Raw genomic sequence first — 22,722 nt, 5'->3', positions numbered from 1 at the left:
GCAACAGGCAATTTGGGATCATCATTTGTGTGACAAATTTCGCAAATTTTTCAGTATGTTGCTCCTTCCCATCTGCCTTTGTTTACGCCCATTTGCACATCTGACACAAATGAATGAGCATAAACGAACGGTATCAGACATCTCTGTTATCTGTAAAAGGAGGCAAAATGGAGAGAAAAATGTCCACGCTGTTGCAATAAGACCCATCAAAGTGACATTTCTCTTGCCGTGGACATTTTGGCTTTTCATATTGATGGTTGCAATTTGTCTTAAGGCTATATTTGGTGGTGAGATGCTGAGCTTTCTGACTTTAGTGGGGCTCACCCATCCTCACCCTTTCCTCCAACATGCATCGTAGTCTTCCTACAGTAAACAAAAACAAGACTGACATCCATCGCTGGGATCTACTGTCACTATGATTTCTTCCAAACAGGTAAAATGACTCAACATCGAGAGGAGTTTTATTTGGACCTATGAATGGTTTTGAGTGTTACTCATAGTAAAGGATGGTGATTCTAGTTGTGTGAAAGTGTGAAATATTACTCGAGGTGAGTCATTACAGCAACGGGACGAGAGCATAGGGCTGCATAAAACAGTATTCAGGCTACAAATCTACTGCAGAGGTGATAGATTTATTTCTCTAGTTTTTATTCACACCATGCAGGACGGGATTTTACCGTATTTATCTTGTATTAATCTAAAATCTGTTCTAGTCATTCACATCAACTCTATTTTAGGACGCAAACAACACTAAACCGCTGCGATGAGAGGAAAGAAGCAGCTGGAAAAGGCACTATAGAAACATGGTGATTCGTGGCTGATCAATAGAGCCGCCTGGACAGAATAATTGTAAGAGATTGTTTTCGGAGGTGAACCTGAGAATTTAAATTGAAGCCAAGTCTTTGTCGGGCTAAACCCTCCTCTGAACTAAATGAACAAAAGGATCCTCGGCCCCTCTCTTCTGATAGATGATTAAAAAGAGATGACACGAAGCCGCTCACCTCTCAATCTGCAGTTGCAGTGATAACAGCATTACCATATGGGCAGAAAAACTTCAAATACTACCCCTTTCCCTCTCTCCCTCACTCATATATAATTTGTTGCCAAGTAACTGTGGCCTTGCAGAGTCCCTGGTGCATAATCTCTTCTCATTTGAGGTCTGAGCTGAGCGGAATAAGCGCTACAGAAAACCTCTGCGGATGTGCCACCTGATTCAGTCCACCATGCGCTGCAGATTAAACGCCCATTCACAAAGGCAGCCATCACAGAGGCTCATTTTTATACACGCGTGACGCACTGTGAAGGAAAAATTCACGCTAGGATACTCTTGACAGTTCCTTCACCATTTTGTGATGCAGTCCAGGGGTTATTTTTGCTTTGAAGAGCTGGATTTTCTTCTTCTGGTGTATTCACTGTCCCTCAACCTGCCTCGTCTACTTCTGCCTCGGTTGGTGATGATTGCATCCATGCTCCTTACTCGAGCCTCGCAGGGCCACACGCATGCGCTGAGGCCATCTGAGGTTCGTCTCGTTGGAGAAATTGGTTTCACTGCCCTGAAATGAGATGGATTTTTCTCCCTGTATGATACAAATTAGTAGCTTTTTTTTGCATTTAGGGACTTTTTCCCCCCAAATTATCACTGATATTTTAGGAAGATGAAACCAACAACATCCCGTTGTCCAAATGTAGCCTGTTATCGATGGGAACCCTCAAATAAAATTGTGATATCAGGCTGTTTTGCTGTAAAGAGTGACCTCACCCTGCTGCAGTGATGTAGACTTGTACTCCAGGGTTTGTCAGTGCACAGTGACATCACCGATGGGTGTGTTTAAAGGGGCAGCAGAGCACTGAGCATCAGAGGTGCAGCAGAGTTCAACTAGAGAGGGCATTAAGTACCTCTTAAGCTGTTTCTACAGGTGTGTGGCTTTTCCTTTAATCACCACCACAGGACATCTGCAGCCTAACGGACAGGATGGGTTTCTAAAACGGCCACAGCTCCACTCAATGCAAATAATACGACTCAATGAATTCATACTGAACGTGTGTGTAATTGTCGATATCAAATATTGTATTAAAATCATGAGCCGGCAACTACATGACATGACAACGGTGCCTGATAAGATTACCAGTGTTACTTTGAGGTGAACAGTGATTAGATGCATGATGACAACATTCAGTGGTACACACACACACACACACACACATACACACATACAAGAGCGGCAACGATGCTTTGGATTAGTGAAAAAGTTAAAAAAATCACAATCTTGAGTCTCAGTGACAGCGATTATGGACATACACTCACAGTAATTTGTAAACAAAATATACACATACATACTGTACCTTCTACTCTAAATCTACAGTGGAAATCTTTTCTGTTTTGGTTATAGTTCTTAATTTTCAGTCTTATTTCATTGGTGTTTTTTTTATATATAGTCCATTTCATTTATCTATGTATATTTACAGAACTTATCTATTCATTTTTTCCATATTTTTCTGAGAGCAGTGGGTTCAAAACTAAAGGATTATCTAACGAACATTTCGCTTACTTTACAACGCTCCTCAAAGTGCTGAATTGTAATGGGGGAAAGTGCGTGAGTCCTGCCAGCGATTTACTCGACAACTCTGCTCTACCAGCGTCAAGACTGTCATCTCACTGCAATATGTATTCACACATCAAGCCATGCTGACTGAGCAAGCACACATCGAAACCTTTCACTTAAAATCTTCAAAGCATGAATCCAGCATGACAACACACATGCTGGCTGCGCAACAAAGCAAAGCAAAGTGGACTGTGGAGTCCTCATTAAAGCTACAGACAGCAGTGTGGTATATGGTCTGAGGACAGCAGGTCGCCTCTGCACTCACACTTCCATTGGCTGGACATGAGACGGCAGGTCTTAATCTGCTGCTTGGCAAGAAATGTGCGACTGGAAGAAGTCAGCACTCACATCAAAATGTATCCATTTCAGACAAGAAGGTTTTCCTGAAGAGTGCATCCACAGGTCTGATTCCTTGCAAATGTTCTGATAAATAATAACTAGTGACTAGTGATAAGTTATAAAATCATGTTTTCTCTGAAAATAATGACTGTCAGTTTACTTGTCCTCGTGAGATTTGGGCACAAAATGAGAAAACAAGTCACGGCTCCAAAGCCTTTCATCGACATTAAGATTTGTTGCGACATTTGGCCTTCTGAAACGTCTTATAAGCCACCAGTGAGTCCATTTTTACTTCCTGGACTTAAATCTTGCCAGCAATATTATCCAATCTCCTGCCCACTAGCCAAGACTGTACTTGTTGCTTAGCAACTCTGGCTTATTGAAGGACATTTTGCACCGCAAAGCCAAAGTACAGTTAACTACATGAGCAATAAAAAGTCAAATTAGAAGAGTTTATTTGCTATTAAAAGTGTGGTTAAAAGTATGCTGCAGATTTGATGCCATTTATTGTGTTTAAAGACCCTGAAAACCTGTTTTCTCAATCTGCTTCAGACTCTGAGCCACGAGATCCTACATGAGCACATTTTCTGTGTTTGAGTTGGGTCATTTGACAAGAGAAATTTATGGATTTGTGTTTTTCTCTGTGCTTTTCCGACTGGAGTATTTTGGCTCCAGTGTATTTGGTGCACCAATCAGGATTTAGCAATATCTGAATTAAAATCTGCTGACAGTTATGGGGTTGTTACCTTATGCTGTCAGTAAAATCTGGTCAAACTACACCCACACAGTCATGCTGAGGCAGATTAAATGAGTTTTTTTTTATAGGAGTATCAAGAACTGCAACTTTTTGCCTTTTCAGCCATTAATGCTTTCAGAGAAATACTCAAAATTGGACGTTTTCAGGGGCTTTACGACATCTGAAAGGCTTTTTTAAAATATATTTTCTGGGCCTTTTTGGAGTGGGAGGCTGTGAATTGGTGCCACACTGCTGGGTGTGGCTTTATGTCACCTGACAGTCTTCCTTTAGCGAGTACAGTATTCAGCAACACGACACACCTGGTCACAATAGCCATACATTTACATCCCGGGGCTCAACGTTGCGCACACAAATGGCAGTTCCACTTGCTAAATGCTTACATACACACACACAGAAAAAAAGTTTCAAAATCCACCTGGAGCAGAAATCATTTTCACACTGAACAAGAGAACATCACAATCCAGATTCTTTATGCATGCAGCGTGTGAACACACCATAGTCCTGGTTTACTAAGCTCACTAAGGGTCACAGGTGTTTTTGCAGAGTGTAAATATGGAGCTACATGTAGCCTTTTAGCCTGACGAGTGCACGTTTGAACAGTCACACGGGAGATTCAGGTTCACATCAATAATTTAACTCTCACTGGAGTTCAAACTTGAAGATGACATCATTTAAGGGTGAATTCGTCCCGGTTTCGTGGTTCCCGCCTGCATCTCTGCTTGTGAAATAGCTCCTGCTGACACATCCTTAGTGTTTAAAGTTACAGTGGAGGGATGTGAACTGTCCCATGGCTCATGATTCTCTACTGTGTTGTGTGCAGTCGTGTGTGAATGACTATTTACAGTACCACAGAAAACAACTAGAGGAAGAGAGACATAGGCTTGGCACTGCTTCAGTATCATCACATAGACACAGACTGCACGGTCTGTACAACTGTAATGAAGAGTGTAAATGTACGTGTGGGGATTGTGTTTGTGTGTGTCAGAGTGTGTGCGTGTGTTTGTTGTGCGCTCCTGCTGTCCTCCTCCTCCTCCTCACTGTGTGGGGGAGCAGTCGTCTAAATCCAGCAGCTCCTTGACCAGTCTTTCTCCGAACTGTGCTCGGCTGTAGCGTTTGACTGTGTAGGCATCAGACATCTTGTAGAGGATGTACGCGTTATTGATGGCGATGCTGATGCTCAACCAGAACACCTGCTGCCAGGTCTTATTGGGCTTATGGAAGATAAAGTACCTGTGGGAAGAGAAATAGCTACTTACTCCAAGGTTTCTATTCATAGATTTTCTATTAGATCAATGAATACAGTTAACACACCAACTTTAAGTGTTAAAAAACTTCATTTACTTCAATTTACCCAAATTCTCATGAGCCCGTTGCTTTAGATGTCATCGTTAGTCTGAGATGGGCCCACTTTTATTTGTGTGATAAAACATTAAAATATTTATCTGCGATATGCTAAATGTCGTGTTGCAGTAGAAAAGCAGAAAATTACTAAAAAATTAGAGTAATGTCAGTTAAACAGCAATATGTATCTAAAGTTTGCTAACATTAACTACCAGACTTACAATTTTCATTTGTAGGAGAGTGACGTCGTGGTTTTCATTTCAAACAATACACACACTAAGTCATGTGATGGATAAAATTCAGGCTTCAGGTCGCCAAGAATCCACTGCAAGACGTGAAAAAGCTGGTACGTACTTGCTGTACTTGTCGTCGTATTTGCAGATGTAGCTGAGATGCGCTGCAAAGGCCTCAACAGCTAAGGGACATGGGATCTCCCCACTTTTCCTCTTAATGATCATACCTGCCACAAAAACACACACACCACAGACCGAGAGTGAGAGACACACAGCAGAGAATCCTCCTGAACAGACTCAGGGGGGGTTTCTCCAACGAGGGAGACAATGGGGAGGAAAAGAAGCGCTCCTTTGCATGAGGGAGGCTGCCCAGATGCGGCTCTTTACTGTTTATGTTTTTAGATGGTCTCTTCGCTCTTTGGTCCCTGGAGGGACGCTGTGTTTAATGGTCCTTTTTTTGAAGCAGCGTTTCACACTTGTCACCGCAGGAGGTGTAACTAATAACATTAACGATGGCTAGGTTCCATTTATGTTCCAGCAAGCCATGACAGTGAGCCAGCATGCACAACATCCTGGTCCTTATACAGCCATTAAGGAATTAGCTCCAAGTGTGTACTTATAATGTTTCCTATTGTGACCGGTTGAATGCTGGACTTTGTGCACTTTCACTGATTTTGCTTCAGGTTTCTTCCTAACTGTCTGCCACTTACTGAGCAAATCTGGGCCCAGATATACACCATGCACCGCGGGTGAAACGCACATAACAATCACTAATCTTAATATGATCTATTTAATATGTCATGATAAGAAAAACCTGCTGTGGTTATTGATGGGATCGCTCGTGTTTATGCAGACACTTCCACACACATACCTTCGCACAGCAGAGGGGAAAGGAAATCAATACTGGATTGTAAAGTTTTAACTTATCTGGGGCTTCGCTTCCACACGTTTCATTCAAAGAGCCTGAACACACTGCAGCCCTGCAACTTGGTTTAAAACCCAAACAAAACGGTTTAACCGAGAGTGGCTTATGCTATAAGAGGAGGGGAATATCATGATCCTGTCGCCTCCTGGAAAAGGATTATCATGGATTACAAACTCTCATTGATTTTCCCTGACGTGAATGCTTAACGATGGCAACTCGCATCCACACAAGACAGTGCAGTTTATCTTATTTTCACTGAAAGACTCTCAGGTTAATGACCTTATTTCAAATATAATGCCACATATGTGGTTTCTTACAATCGTAAATTCATGCATTTTGTGCATATTATATGTATCGTCTCTAGTCTGTACTAAAATTCTTGTAGAGTTTCAGTTCTGGGTGCATCAGAGCAACATGTACCTTGTTTTGTTGGGGAGTAACTGTTCGTGAGGAACCTGAAGTGTCCCTTGTTGTACCAGCTGATCAGCGACATGCTGCCTTTCATCATGACTCGTGATTGGCCGCGCTGCGCTGGTGTGGAGCCGCAGACCAGCATGTTTTGTGGTAAGCCCGTGCAGTCGCTCTTCCTGGTGCTCAGCAGACCACAGCAGTAGATATCTGAAGAACGACAGACACTAAAATGAGCCTGAGAAATATACTGTAGAGGCACTTCTAGAGGTAGAACACACAAAGAACAACAAAGAATCCCTGGTTGCAGCGTCTCAGATTTAAGTATTTGCTGCTTTACATACTTTTGCACTGTTGGTTGGACCAAAAAAATCTTGTATATCTAGAGCTGAAATGATTAGTTGGTCAATCTATTAGTTGATCTGTAGCCATCTAGTTATTTTGTTGCTTGTTTCATTGTCAGTGTGATTTTTTTAAGCAAAAATGTGACTGCATTTGGGTTTTAGCCCGCTGATTGGACGGCTGACGACATCACCTCGGGCTTTAGGAAAGAAGAACTGTTAGTTGCAGCCCTACTTTCATCAGCCCCTGCAGTGACATACATTTATTATGATTTTCATGCATTCTGCTCTCTGATGTGGACTCACAGAGCCAACCACTGCAGACTGTTTATCTCCCTCAAAGCTGCATCACTTCTTCTCTGCCTCTCTGTCTTTCCACCCATTTCATTTCTTTATTTCTCACATGGATGAGCAGCAGCGAAACAATCATGTGGCTGACTGCTGCTGATTTAATGTTCTCAATTTGAGCAATGATCGCTATCTGTATTGTATGCATGTGCGTGTGTCCACAGTAAGTGCTGAGGGTGGCGCAGGGTAATTAACTCGGTTAATTAGTCCAGCATGATAAATCTGGGAAAAACGTCGGACAATGTCTTAACAAGCTCAAAACAGATTTTTTTCCAGCTGAAAGCTTTGTGGTAGCTTCGCCCAATTAGCATGACAAAATATTGATTATATCTCTGGACTTTTTCTTTACTTGGCGTACTGCAGCTCTGTCCGTTTAACTTTAAGTTGCTCTTCTCCTATTGTTTAGTGAAAAAGCATTTGTGAGAATGTAAAAACTTTTCGAGTTGTGCTGATGCTATCGTCAAAGGAGTCTGATCTGTGTGGCTGAATATTTGATTCACTCCTTTTTAGCCCTTTATGGGCTTTATGACATTGTCCCACATCTGCAATTATTATAACGAAAGAAGAAAACAGGTCAGAGAAGAGAATTCAAATGTGAGTCACTCTACCAAAATAGGATTATGGTTTCATAATAAAAGTTGCCTTTGGTATAATGAGCATGGAAATCAGAGCTCTGTGGAAAACTGTTCCAGACGTGGATTATCAGCATAAAATATCACATTTTCCTCCAAAATAACTGCAAGAATATTTTTCAGCACCTCCTGATAAAGTATCCCAGACTCAGAATGTGGGCTATTTGTAACAGCAATACAAAAAAAAAAAAAACGTGTTTGGATTCAGAATTTGTAGTTGTCAGATGTTAAGTGAAGTGTCCACCACAGTGTCCACTTCACCTATTGATTTCTTCAGCTGTGACAAGGCTAAGCACTCCCTGTTGAGCCTTCCATGATTTATTGCACAACAGTCTATTGAAGTGCAATACTGAAGCCACTTAGTGTCAGATTTTGACGTCAAGAAAACAATTTTAGGGATGTAATTCTGCTTCTTTCGTCATGAATGTGAATATCTGGAAACTGAATGCCGCAGCTTTGTACATTTGTATACAATTACACTTGAGTTCCTAGCTGAGAAAACAGGCAAGTCAGATGTTACTACATGTCACACAAATACCAGTACAGTCTATCAGCTGATGTTTCTATTGACAGAGGCGTATTTGTGCTTCTACACATTCCCATGTGGTTAAAGATGTTTCATTTGCGGCGAAAGGACAGATGAAGATAAGGCAATGAATCACTCTGTAGGGCCACGAAGCCTCATTTGAAGGTGCAATACGACAGACTGTCCTCCTCTCTGTGCTGTTTAGCCTGGGGATGCTATCATCACACCGTGATAAAAAATAAATAAACAAATAAAAAATGCAAAAAGGGAGGGAGATGAGATGAGTACAGAGATTACAATCTGTACATCAAAGCCGAAAACGAGGACACAAGATGACAGAGGAGGAGGCCGGCAGCCACGTAGAAGAAGAAAAGGTGTATTATTTGGGCAGTAAAGGCCAACAGATACAATATCTGCTGTTGCCTCTTGTCTGTGTACCTTGTTTGCTGAATTCGGAGAAGAGGCTGAGGCTCGTGATGGATGGCCCGGTGAAGATGATGGTGTTCTTGCCAGAGATGTTCTGGCAGAGCTGCTTGGCCACAAGGCTGTGGAGCTGAGGCTTGTTCTTCAAGGTGGCCAGACCGTCTGTACCCTGGCCCTCCTTCAGATGGACTGAGATCTGCAGAGTGGGAGGGAAGAGACAAGACCATAAAACTGATATAGAACCAGCAAGCTCTATTTCAGTTGTCAGTACCATTTCATTGTCTTCTGTGGCAGACAATCTTGCAGCTACAACATAAGTCTAAAGTCTGCAATGTTCATTTAACAAAACTGGCGGATGGAACAGACAGACATGATTTTTCTTGAAGACTTGTTTGTCCTGAGGAGGCTCAGGAGAAAAGCCCATGGAGTCAAAATCTACATGAACTCATGAATGCGTTCATGCCGATTGGAGTAAATATCGGGTGGATGAGGATGACATTTCGAAGCAGACATTTTGGTATTTTTAACCTGGCATACTTCCCATTAACGTGACTCAGTGGGTCATGCTAACTTTGTCTTTGCCACCTCAGATGTAGAGATTTGGGGAAAAGAGGACTCGGCCTGCAAGTAGACCTGGATGTAGATCCCTTTGGCATACAGTGTATGGCCTGCATACTGGTCCTTTCACAGGGGGTCTACTTTCTGTGCTTATTTTTGGTTGCGCTCAGACTGAAATGAAATGATTCATGTGAAAATCATGTGTATTTGGAAACCTGTAGGAGGCTCATACAATAAAATACTTGAAGTTAGGCTCCTGACTTTAAAATATCTAGAATCTCCAAACTTTTAGGGACCTTTTTGTTTCAACAGTGCCGACGGGGAGCCATGAATAATAATTGAGATATGTTGCTCTGGATCAGGTGGACTGAGCGTTCTGGCTGGACTCACTGGTGCATGATGCCCTTGAAGATACAAGTCTCAAAAGGAACATGAGGAAGAGCTTGTCCTCTACGGAGAGCCATTACCAAATGTAGAAATGTACACTCACAAACAGCTCGCTGTCCTTCTTGCACTTACATTTCTGTGCTGTTCACGAGCCCAACGACATTATCCTGATTAGCCAGCGTCTACGTCAGGCCTTTAGCTATTACGCTAAGTGGTCCGTCCATGCCTCTGTGTGTGTGTGCGTGTGTGTGTATCCCTGTGTGGTGCACTGGCTAATGGAATCTCATTGATTCACTCCATTAACTCGTTTTATTTCTTAGATTTTTTTTTTCTGTCCCTCGACACAATTAATTTAGAGAGAGAAGATCTCAGTGCAGGCACGGATCAGCGTACAGCCGACTTGTAAAGACTGAGCGACTGCCAAACGGCCACAGTCAGTATGAGTGATAACGCTTATTTGTTAAATGGATGGGGTAATGGAATATGGCTTTAAATGACAGGGTGTGATTCTTCTAACTCGTTTAACGCAGGAGACTCGGGATGACGAGCAAAATGATGAATAGTTAGACTGATCAGTTATTTTATTTCATGTAAACCGAAAAGACAGAAAATAAGCAAATTAAAATTCGGATCATGGTTGGTCCTTTAAACGCTAATGTAATTCTGGACTACATCCAGGCTAAAGAAGGAAACACTATCCCTGCAACGTAGACTTATGCCCGAGATCCATCTATTTATGGCTTCAGTGCAGTGAAAAGCCTTTTCTTCCCTTCCCGACTTTTTCATCGCTGTGAGCACCACAAACCAAATTCCATTCACCTCCGCTGTATCGGGAAATGAGGTAAAGGTGGACAACAGTGTAGCTGCATAGCTAGATACCACTGGAGGTGTTATGCCAGCAAAGGCCTTCCTCAGTATCTCAGTGCAAACGTTTGTGTGTGCGTAACTGTGTGTGTGTGTGTGTGGGTGGCTCGATGGAAATCCTACACAATGTTTATGCAGCGATATAAAAAATTACTTTCACAACCTGCATTCTGGTGGAAAATGTGCTTTCACTCACAGTTTGACTCAGCATCCTGGACCACAAACACTGGGTATTTGTGGCTCAGGGTAACCTCCTGCAGTTGTGGTTTCTAATGTTTTCTCCTTTGTCCTCTGTAATGGTCAGAGTTGGACAGGTCGGTCTGTTCCCGTGAAGTGCCGAGCCCCAGTTAAATGCTGGTGTTACATAAGCAAATGACGTTCGTGTGGAAGGTTGCAGTAAGGGCAAGGTTGTTAGTGAGCAGAGCAGGTCTGCCTGCCTGAGATGTGACAGCACAGATCTAAACCTGAGCCAGGAGCTATTCCACTCCAAAACATCAAAAGAAGAAGCTGACAATCAATATTTCTGCCCAGCAGGTGTTTGTCATTTCTAGACGGGTTTGATCACTGCATTTTCTGCATGTAAGGCCGGCAAATGTTCACAGTGAATTTATGAAAAATGATTTTATTCTCTGCAGCGCAGACACATAATTGGCTGAATTCAAAATGAACATCGACAACCTGAGAATGAGGCTTGAAGTTGGGCAAACATCAAAGTTTCACAAAGGGCTTTTTGGCTTCAGGCAGACTGAAGACTTTTTCTTGCATTTTTGATGTAAAATATTAGATTTCTGTCATGAAGTGAAGATTAAAATACCCTCAAAGCAAACAAACTTGTACTCGTTCTCCTTCATCTCTTTGTTCTCTCCTGTTTCTGAAAATCAGACCTGAAACAATTGCGGTTTCTGATCGATGATTCCCTACTTCTCTGTCTCCATCACCGTGTCGCGTGCCGCTACCTGACAGATGAATCCGGTGGAGGTGCACTGTCGAACCCAGAGGCTGAACTTCCTCTTCTTCCTCTTCCTCAGCTCTCTTTCCGTACAGGTGGTGATGAACACTGGATCCTCGTCTATTAAGGGCTCATGCAGAACCTGGAAACACACAAGCGATGTTACAGTACAGTTTGTCTTAGTGGGTTTTTATATAACCATGTCACAAGTACAAGATGTGTTACTGGAAAAATAGCTGGCCTTAACAAGGGAGAAAACAAAGGATTTTCATGTGAGGGATAGGAGTAAGGCTGTGTATTATGTAACATTACGGCAAAGAGTTAGAGAGAGAAGGAAGCCAATCGAAGATCCTCACAAGTCTCGTATGTGTTGTGAGTGTGATACTGTGGAGAGAAAGCGCGCTCTGAACCGTGCAGCTGTCTGCAAAACCCTACGCAAAAAATGCCTTCTCCCTCGCCAGTTTCACTTCTTCTACTGTCTCAGCTTTCTCCTTCACTTGTGCATTTATAGGTTATCCCCCTCTTTCCGTCTGTCTGTCTGCATCTGTCTCTCTGTAACCACGAGAAAGCAAAATGAACAAAGTAGAGACAGATCTGTGCTTCAGACCAAACCCCATGAAAAATAAACAAAATAAAAAATACATCTAAAAAGACAGACAAGGCGTGACTGTGAGAGGCGGAAACAGAGAAATGTGCTGTTTAATTCTGCCTGATGTGGGAAATTCATTGGGCAAAGTGTTTGTGGCAAAGAATTTAGCAGAAAAAACATCGGTGCAGCTGTCTGCGTAGCAACTTTATTAACATTTGAATACAATCGAGAGTTTCAGGTTATCTACAGGCTTTCATGATTTTCCACCTTTAAAACAAGCACACCAGATTAAAGCTGAAAAGATCAGTCAATTAATCAGTTAGGTGACTGTCAGAAAATGAATGTCCACCAATTATTATTCGAAGCCATTTTTCAGGCAAAAATTCACTTTCGTTTGTTTGCCATGATGTCAAACTGAGTGTCTTTAGAGGTCACTGGTCTGTGGTCAGTGGAGGTATGACATGCCAATCTTACCATCAAATTTAGGAACATCATGCAAGAAATAAAGTATATTTCTGCAGCAGGGTGAACTGTGCCATCGTCCTCCTGAACATTCATTATTTTCCAGGTCTTTAAATAGTTAGAATGGGTCATATCAGGATGCATTTCCCAATGGGGATCAAAGAAAGTATTAAAAACTGGCACATACTCAGAAATCCAAACACACACAAACAGAGGCATTAACAGAGCACAAATATTTTCTCACCCTTTCTTTCTTAGACAATAAACAATAGACCTAAAATCTGGCCAAATATTTCGCCGAGATGCTTTCGACCACGTAGCAAATATTTGCATTTCAAATTTCTCTTGGCTCTCGCTTCCTCCGGTGTCTTCCCCGCCTCCTCCTCCTGCTCCATCTTGATTTGACTAAAACTAAAATGAGCAGTGACCAACAGCTCTCCCCTGCCCCACGGCCGAGAGCAACAAGCCATTTCCAAGTCAAATACGAGAGTTATGGATTAAACAAGTGGAAAATTAATGAGGCTATCTAGCCTTTGGATGGATGACATCACCCAGACCACAATGGCCTTTTCGGAAATATTTCATCCTGCAGCTGCCACATTAGCACGGCCGCTGCAGCACGCCTCTCTCCTAACAGCTGAAAACAAGGTGGTTACATTTGCACATGGATGCTTCAAGTAAATCATTTGCATGGGCTCACTTATCCTGTATTGAACAAGGGAGGAAGAAAATCCATCCATCCGCTGGCTTGCTGTCTTACAGTGGATGTTCTGTGACGACAAATGCTCTCAGAGATTTAACACTTGCAAATCAATACAAAGCAGTGTCAACAGATCATCGTAGCGACTGCGAAAGTGCCAGACTGACACAGGGAACGTGTCAGAATCGCTGTCAGTGGGAACTAACATAACATGCTAATATTCCGCTCTGATATTCACACATTAGCGTTCATATCTGCACAGGCACGCTGGCATCATGTTGAATAATACGAAGTGGCAGATAAATCCAGGTCACACAAGACTCACGTGGAGAGAAACATCCTGTGTTTGGACAAACATTTTTATGACCCAGTTCCCTCCCTTTGTTCATTTCTTTACGACTAAAAACGCAGCTGAAATGATTCGACCAGCAGAAAATTAATCCGCCACTATTTTGATCGTTGAAAATGATCTTGTCTCATTCTCTTAAATGTGAATATTTGCTTGTTTTCCTCTATAATATCTAATTTAATATTGAAGATTTTGGATTGTTGGTGCAAAATCTGTGAATCTTTGGAAAATGTTACCTGACGAATGATTGATTAATCACGAAAATGGAGCAACAATCATTAGCTGCAGCCTAAACTCAACCCAGTACATCACCTTCCTTCCTTCCTTTCCTGTGTTTGTCAGTCATTAAATGGGCAGATTACTTTCCACCGTCCGTGGAGCAACAGTTTTAGTCTGTTCCACTCTCACTATCTGGGCCCACTCCCTGCCCCTGGCATAGAAACTAACAGATAAAACAAACTGGCCTAGATACACACATACCCCTTCACTGTGAATGACACACACACACACACACACACACACACACACACACACACACGGTGTCTGAAAGCTGGTCTGCCCTCGTTGTTAGAATTCAGTCATTTTTAGATCCGAGAGCAGTGATGAGAAACTGCGGTTCACCAAACCTTTTACTACTTCACAATGAAACGAGCTCATCGACAGTCGCGTTTAAGTTATTTTGACGGTGAAATTGCGTGGCTGAGCGAGATGCGGATGTGATACGAGGAAGGGGTTGCTGCTAAGAGCATTTATTCCCAAATGCATCGCGGCACTGACATCATCTTTCACAATCAAGACGATGTTATAGCTCCTGCTGCAGGACGACCAAAAGCAATTTCATCATCTACATCCCAGAAATTCATTAATTTTTAAGAGCTCAACTGTGGCTGCAGGGGTGGCCCCAAATCCCACTGGAATGATTAGGCCACCCCTGGCGCCCTCCTCCTAACCAGATTGTGAATATGAATATGATTTTGTAGTACCTAGAAATTAAACATGGAGTCATTCATTTGCTTCTGTGACCTACTACAACACGGTGTTACCCGGTTGGATGGATTTCATGCTAGATTTTCATGCAAACAGGGCTGAGCGACTGCTGCAGCGAATTTCTTTGTTTTGTTTTCTTTTTTGCTGTCACACACAGACGACACAGCGATCACGTTGGACAGGGGCATAGCAGAGCATTTGATTCAACAGATCCTACTTCAGTTGTTTATTCCTTCGCTCTTTAAAATCTGCTGTGCTGCTGTTCATCTAGAAAGGAAAGTAGTTGAAGTTGAATAAACTCCAGCCCACCCAAAATAGAGTAGCGAGGCTGGCGCTCCACTGCCCCAGTTGCATAAACGCAGATTTAATGCATACAGTGTAGGTCCTCTGGAGGGGAAGTCTGTTAAAAAGGAGTGCTTCACCAGGACAATTTGTGTGTAAACAGGTTTTGACCAGACACTCTTTGTGGGATCTATTTGGTTGGTTCGCACTAATTCAAGAGCAAACAGCTAGTATTCAAAGTGTATAGACTGTCTATGTACCTATGCTGCGGACCAGATGACCAAGAAAACAGTGATTCAACAAATCTAGCTGACAGCTGTCTGCTGTTTGGTAACGACGGGTCACCACTTTCAGCTGTTACTACCTCAGTTTAGCAAAGTAAGTGATGCAGAATGTAGAACCTAGCTGTCCAAGAATATATAAGATGCTTTAAGGAGACCCAGAACTGGAGCAGAGGGCACACACCTGTGTCTGTGAAGGTCTGAAGGTGCAGCTGAACGACTGCTGCAGCGAGTCCAGGAAGGGCTGGATCTTGTACAGGCCCTGGTTGCTTCCCTGTGACGGCCGGAAAGCCACGATGTGGAAGTACTTGAGGATCTTCTCGAAGCGTGCCTGGCTCATCTTCAAGGCGATGCTCCGGTTGCTGAAGAAGCCCGAGCTCCAGATGCTGAGCACGGACTCACAGCGGTGCACGCTGGTGGAGGTGACGAAGCCCAGGAAGGCCTTTATCTCCTGGGCCGTGACGGGACGCCAGCCTTCGTCCGAGCCGAAGCGCTCCTGGAACTTCTTGGCGTACATGTTAGTCTGGACGACCATGTTTTGGATGCAGTTGTCTGGGACAAAGAGCTGGAAGAAGTCCAAGGCTGTGGCGGTGGCTGGCATCTTCTGAGCAGGGCCTGGAAAAAAAAGGGTGAAAAATTAGGACAGATTGACAGCTAACTCGCAGTCACTTAATCCCACTTTTTAAACTCCGGAACCAGGCCTTCAATTTGATTGACTTTGCAGAAACAAAGATTCCTCTTTTGACGCTGTAAGATGTGATAAAATTAGATTTTGTTGAGCTGTCACTGTCATGGCTGTGTGGGATGCACACAAGCTGGTTCTTGCTTACATAAACTCTATTGTCTTCTCCTAAAAGGAGAAGAAACAGTAACAGAGAGAACACATTAACTAAAATAGTCTTAAATTGTATTAAGCACATTTACACAATCGCTGCTGTGCTTTTCCACGTACCAACCACCGCAGCTTTTGGTGTGAATGTCACAAGCCCAGGGCAGCGGTTAGACAGTTTACACAACATGACAGCCACCACACTGCGATCTTTGTCACAGCGTGGCGTTTCTATGCTCGCGGAAGTTTCCACTGTCTCGTTGCTTTAGTGTCGTGGCAGCCAATGAGTGAAAATCATGTTGTGATGTTCTGATTTGACGGTCAAGTCAGGAGGGAGCCATCAGCGAGCAGCGTCTGAGGTTGTATTCTCTGTGAAGGATCAGCTGATTAGAGATTGACCTTTTTAACCAAAACAATGGATGTACCTAAACCTGCGCACACATAGTATGGATGTCATATAACAAAGCTGTGAACTCCCAACCAGCCACTGGCACCTCAGGGGGTACTGCATTTGCTTGGGGGCACAGCTTTGTTTGGGTGCCCTCTTCCTATGATTTTAGAAATAATGCTAATTTTTTTGACGTGCAGAGGGCAGAGGGGCTGTTTAGCTGAATATGTTAATCTAGTCTGCCTGACTCACTGATATCTGACTGAGCTTTGTGCAAGATAGAGTCTATGGTCCAGGCCGTGGCTCAGAAATATCACTGGTCTCACTGTGCTGAATATGTGCTGCTAAATACTTCCACATATTACAGCCTTTACACCTTCTAGAGTGGTTTCACCTTCATGATCAAAGTGATCTCAACAAAGAGTGAGAGGATCACAGAGACACTCTGCTGCCTGTAGTGCTCCTACAACATTTCTACGGTCATTCAGTAGACCAAGCAACAAAACAGGCGTCCAGAGTCTCCAGATAGGGGGAGAAACTTTGCCTCCTTTCCTCTGAAGCTGTGCTCCCTCTTCCATCTATTGTTATTCACTAGTTCACTGAGAGGAAATTTACCTCCCATTTAAAGGTTCTGTGTCTGTAAGCTTTCAGGTGCTGCTCTACGCCCCACAGTCAATACACAACGGTTTGCTGTGTTTGCTCTAGTAATTAAGAGATTTTCTCAGTGATTGCTGGATGCGTGAGAGGGAATTTGGACGTTGAGCAGAACAACTTTAGGCTCAATTGAACAGCACGATCTCATTATCTCTGAACAGCGCAGAACAAGGTTTTCGCTTTGTCTCTCTCTTTTTTCTAGTCCTGAGTTTACGGCTGCAAGCGACACAATGAAGGACATCTGATTCAGCCTTTTAATGTTGAGTTCAAGATATACAAGGCCTGAACCTAAACTGTTTAAGCAACATGAGGAGGTGGACGAGAAGAGGAGGAAGGACAGAGCGGAGAACCAGCACGCCCACAAAACTGATGCTGGTGGCCAAGACAGCAGAAGTGGCCAGGGCGTCTCTGGAAACCCACTCATTTGCATTCCATTAGACTTGAAAGCTGAATGTAAAATCCAGCCTGACTTCCTCGGAGCGAGCCACTCCTCGATAAAAACATCAGACCGTCAGATGGACGGTCCACCGAGGCAAAATGACTCACCTCAGCTCATCTCGGGAGTCAGCCAAAAATACAAGCTGAGGAAGAGCTCATCATTTTTATGGATAATGGATATTGTTTCCGTGTCAGTGAGAACTTCCTCCATAGATTTTTCTTGGTGCATCCCTTCCAGCTGATCCTCTGTCGAGCCTACATCACTCTGATAAAACTGGATCAAACATTATCAGTAGTTCTTTCAGACTATTGATATTAGCCGATTCGTCTACAAGGGAAGCTTTGAAATCTAAATTTCCCACATTACTCGTTACAAAACACCACCTTCAGTGCACATACAGACAGATGTATAATCCCTCGTGATTATCAGCTGTTGTAGTTTTTCTATTGTCGGGGGACAAACATCTGCCTGGTGGAGTTATTATGGCTACGGTTTTAAGAATGAGAGATTACTATGGGAGGATAAACCCTTCATGTAGATGAAACATGCTCAGTTTTCGCAGAAATTACATAAAGAGCACAAGTTCCGGAGCGATTTATGTCTATTTTTTCACACAAAGTCCAGCTATGGCTGAGCCATACACTTAAATTAATACCACAATATTCATAAGAAGAACTTGCTGATGTCAAATCACATCAGTGTTCTACTGCTGCGCATCACATCGAGTATATAAGAAGGACTTCAGCAGCTCATTTTGGTAGTTTTAAAATTCTGGCTTGCTTGTAAGAATTAGTGAAATAGTCACACAATGTGATTATAACAGTTTTCTTTTGTATTGCATATGCAGCATCCATTTTCCATGAAACAGCTCAACAAAACCTTGAAATATTCGGGTGCACAGGTGATTATACACCAGGCCTAGAATAGAAGGCAAAATGGCTTATTTAAGAAGCATTTATTCTTCTGGTTTCCTTTATTTTTGGACGTTTTCAGACCGCCAGTAAACATACCTAACCGCAGCTTTCTCTCTATATAAATGCTTAAATGAGAATATGATCAAATGTCTTTATTTATTTGTGTGCCTTTCTAAGTATGTGCATTTTCCACATGGCTCTGCAGAGAGACAACATGCAGACTGTCAGAAATACACGGGTCAGGCGGATAATCTGACATATGGAGAGTACCAGTAATCTATCAGACGTGCTCCGCAAAGTGAATGAATAAATAGTGCTTTAATTCCCTCCAACATCACGATAAAGTGGTTATATAATCTGAGATGTGGATGTATGCTTCATAATCCTCGGCTTGGTCCTTTGCCACCTCTCTTGCACTGCAGGGGAAACACTCTCACGCTCACCACAGTCTTGTACGAGCTAAAAACTCAGCGTTGTTTCAAACTTCTGCGCCTCGTTTGAAACCAAAGAGGAGCTGCTGCTGTAAATGTAAACAAAGCCAAAACACAAGCCGGTTGTAAGGAGCTCGTGTGAGGTTGAGTCCGTGCTTTGTGACGGTGGCTGATGATTTATGCACGGGCTGCGCGCTCTCCAAGGAGCGGAGCTGTCACATCAACACTGCGTCTGTGCCAGCACTGTCACTGCTCGACAGCGAGACACAGACAGGGAAATGGACGGGAAGACAGACAGGCGGATAGGTAGACGGAGAAACCCAGACACAGTAAAAATACCGCTGATATTCCCACCGTTGACCGACTTAGTGGAAACCTCATCTATCTTAAGCAGCTTCCCATCCCATGCCATTAAAATCAGCACTGAAACATTTATGCAGATATGCTGGAGCTCAGGATGCAGCCAGTCTTTACTCTTTAGGCCGATTACATCACGAGTACGCTCTTGGCTACTTGAGGTCTGGAGTGTGATTATGCTCCCAGGGAGTCCTGCACCATCCAGTCAGTTAATCATCCCAACCATGATGCAGGATGGCGGGACTACACCCACAGCGGCTGTGCTTGTGCAAACAATCACTAACTGTATCTCTGCAAACCACAGCAGACTCCTGAAAGCAGACAGACACACCTGCTGCCTGCTGAGCTTAAGTCAACAGAGCAGAAGCAGTCAAATAGAGCAGGACGGAGCAGGATGTGCCCGACAGAACATCCTGTAACCTTTCTCTCCTGAAAAAACCTCTTCTAGTACAGTATAGTTCAGATTATTTTGGATAAGTGAACCAGGCTCCACTCATATATCCCATATCTGGGCCCTGCCTCGCAAAGCAGGATTACTGAAGTTAGCCGGATAAGTGGGCTGAGTGGAAATCAAATCTGGAACATGGAAGTAAACAGAGCTGTTTGTGGTTTTGTTTGATGTCCTGCTCAGTAATCCTGCTTTCTGAGACTGCAGGCCAGTGCAACCACCTACAATTTGGGCTCTATCAGCAGACACAGCCGTTAAAAACTGAAGAATCATATCTGCGCTTTTATTTTGAAGTCTGAAAGCAAAACAAAGCCTCTTTGCATACAATCAGTGCAGTAGTTTACCTAATATCCAATGGTTTCCTGGCACCATGCACATAGTCAATTTTCTGCTTTTGCACATTTATATATTAATGCTCCAATGTGTGTTTCATGCTTGTTTTGACTGTGGGAGCAGACTGAGGCTTGGTCCATATCTGCTACTGACATATGCTGGTTCACCTCCAAGGGTGCCACAGTGCGACATGTAACAGTGGATTCAGGATGGCATTTCCACCAATCGCCTTTGCTTCAGCTGGAGGCAGAAGAGACGGGAGAGGAGGACAAAAAACAAACGAAGCCTGACAGACGGCGCCGCACTATAAACCCAAACCCCGCTCTCCGATGCAGACTGTACTTAGTGAACACTTGATGCATAAAAACCATAAGAGCGGAGAAACGGCAGTGAGTGTAGTTACATATTGCAACGAGCAGTTGGTTTTAAATAATGTGAGAACAACTTGTGAGGTGCTGCTTTTGGGCATTCATCACAAAGACAGACTGAGGCAAAGAAACAGCCAGAGCCCTGAGACTGCAGGGTGCTGTTTAACTGTCACGATTCACACACACACACACACACACACACACACACACACATACACACAAAGACAAGCCTCCTGTTTGCACACAAACACTAGAAGAGCAAGTGTGCAGCCAACATCAGGGTGCCTTGAGCTTTTGTTTCATGTTAACACAATTATGTGTCCTGTAAACTGTTGCAGGACAAAGGCCAACATGTGTGCACATATTCTGCATGTACACACTCCTCTTTATGTCATGTATGCACATACATGTGTGTAGAACCAGGAGAGACCTCGTGGTGCTTCTCTAAATTAAACAGCATGTCTCTCAGCACTGCCCTGAAACGTGAACACACACGCACACACACACACACACACACACACACACACACACACACACACACACACACACACACACAGGGCAGCATGTGTACCACAGCACCAAGGGGAGAAGCATCAAAGGCTAAGCGTTTGCCATTACCTTAATTCAGCAATTAACGATGCCGAATCATGCTTCTCTCTGCCACTCACACTCCCTACACACACGCGCCCGCGCACAGGGAGGATGCACACACACACACACACAAACGAAAATGAAACAAGCCTCCAGTTGTCCCAGAGCAATAGCCTTTTGTGTGCTGCTTTGGCACCACATTGAGAGCCACAGAAACGGCCTGCCTGACCTGAAAAACCCGAGCGTGGACCGCACTGTTTCTGCCTGTCTCCATCCACTCCAACACCTCACATCCACCCAATTACTCCCCGTTGCGCAAATGACCTTATTCATCCTGTCGTGCATCACGTCTCACCATATGTCTCTTTGTACGGCGGCACCGTGACATCCTGCAGGGTCTCCGTCCAGCCCTCCTCCTCTGCCTGACTACGGGACAGAGAGCCCGGGGGACCGGCTCCGCTGCTCCCACCTCCTGCTCCCCAGCTCTGCCCGCTCTCCTTATCGCTCCGTTTTTGGTGGTGTTGGTGCTTCGGGTGCTCCTCCTCGCCTACTTCGGCTATGTAGTTGTCGGAGTCGGAGTCTCCGGAGGTGCTGTAGAAGGGATTGTCGCTGCTGTCATCCCCGGACTCGCCGAACACGTCGTCGGATATCTGCAGGCTCTCGTACCGGGAGCGGGCCGCTTCCAGGAGAGACAGCGCCTTCCGCCCGCACTCCGCCATCTCTCTCTGTGGTGATGCTGCTCTGCTCCCCCCTGTCTCTTTCTTCCTCCCTCTTCCTCTCTCTTCCACTACGGCTAGTGCAAGTAGTCACGATGTGTTTGCGTTTAATGTGGCGGCTACACCCTCCCCAATCCTAGGTGTGAATTATGATCCCCTCCGCACTCCAGGCTCGGATGCGGACCCCGGCGGTCGGACGCGTGTGGATCCGAGGAGAGCTGTCCGCCTCAAGGGTACTGAAATATTTCCGCCCCCTTGCTCTGTCTACGGCGCTGCGCACTGGGCATGGGCAAAATTATCGATAGTTGTGGCACAGCATCCGGGTTGAGAGACCAGTGATTTCTGCCCACAGAGAGGAGACAGAGGGAGTAGTGGCTGCCGCTGCATCACCTGACACCAAAGCCCTGCCCTGTCATCCAATAAAAGGCGCTTTCTCATCCAAACTCAGAGAGGAGCGGCTGCCGGCAGCTGCTGGAGCCACCATGAGGGAAAATGATGATGATTAATGATAATCTAACATATACAGAAAAGGACAGCATGGGTAGAAGTAATGGATGTCTAATCTCATGACATTCTGGAAGCCTCCTTAAAAAGCAACAAAATGAAATGAATAAAGATATTTTTTATAATAGTTTGTGCTTTTTTTTTAATGTCTACAAACCTACAACAAAATAAGAAAAAAAAAAACTTTTGCACACAAGCACCTTCCATAGTCAACAAAATAATGGTCCATTTAGAAGCTATTAGGAGCTGTTTGATATCACAAGCTCCTCCTTCGCAGATGGACTTTTCTCAGTTGTCATGGAATTGCAAATGTTTCCATTTTTAGGACTGTTTTTTAGACTCTGGCAGCATTAGTTTGTCAACTACATTTTCAAAGGCGAAGCATTAATTTTAATATCAACTTTTAAGCCTGCAAGGGTAAGAAGGCCTTAAAGTGCTTGAAAAAGTTTTAATCTGACATCTGCAC

General features: G+C 43.8%; 1 protein-coding gene across 1 annotated transcript; it reads right to left on the bottom strand.

Annotated features, from left to right (window-relative positions):
- pgbd5 (piggyBac transposable element derived 5) lies at nucleotides 1-22,209 on the bottom strand. Its single transcript, XM_076742351.1, has 7 exons — nucleotides 21,392-22,209; nucleotides 15,469-15,899; nucleotides 11,642-11,776; nucleotides 8,892-9,072; nucleotides 6,619-6,816; nucleotides 5,395-5,500; nucleotides 1-4,929 (listed from the first exon to the last, which is right to left on the bottom strand). Exons 1-7 carry the CDS (start codon nucleotides 21,753-21,755, stop codon nucleotides 4,734-4,736), a joined length of 1,611 nt encoding a protein of 536 aa, XP_076598466.1. The 5' UTR covers nucleotides 21,756-22,209; the 3' UTR covers nucleotides 1-4,733.
- Between the last annotated feature and the right edge of the window lie 513 nt (nucleotides 22,210-22,722).

The sequence above is a fragment of the Chaetodon auriga genome, chromosome 11 (genome assembly GCF_051107435.1).
Source record: "Chaetodon auriga isolate fChaAug3 chromosome 11, fChaAug3.hap1, whole genome shotgun sequence".
Taxonomy (NCBI): domain Eukaryota; kingdom Metazoa; phylum Chordata; class Actinopteri; order Chaetodontiformes; family Chaetodontidae; genus Chaetodon; species Chaetodon auriga.
Note: the sequence above shows the minus strand (reverse complement) of the source record. Positions and strands in the feature narration are given on the sequence as shown.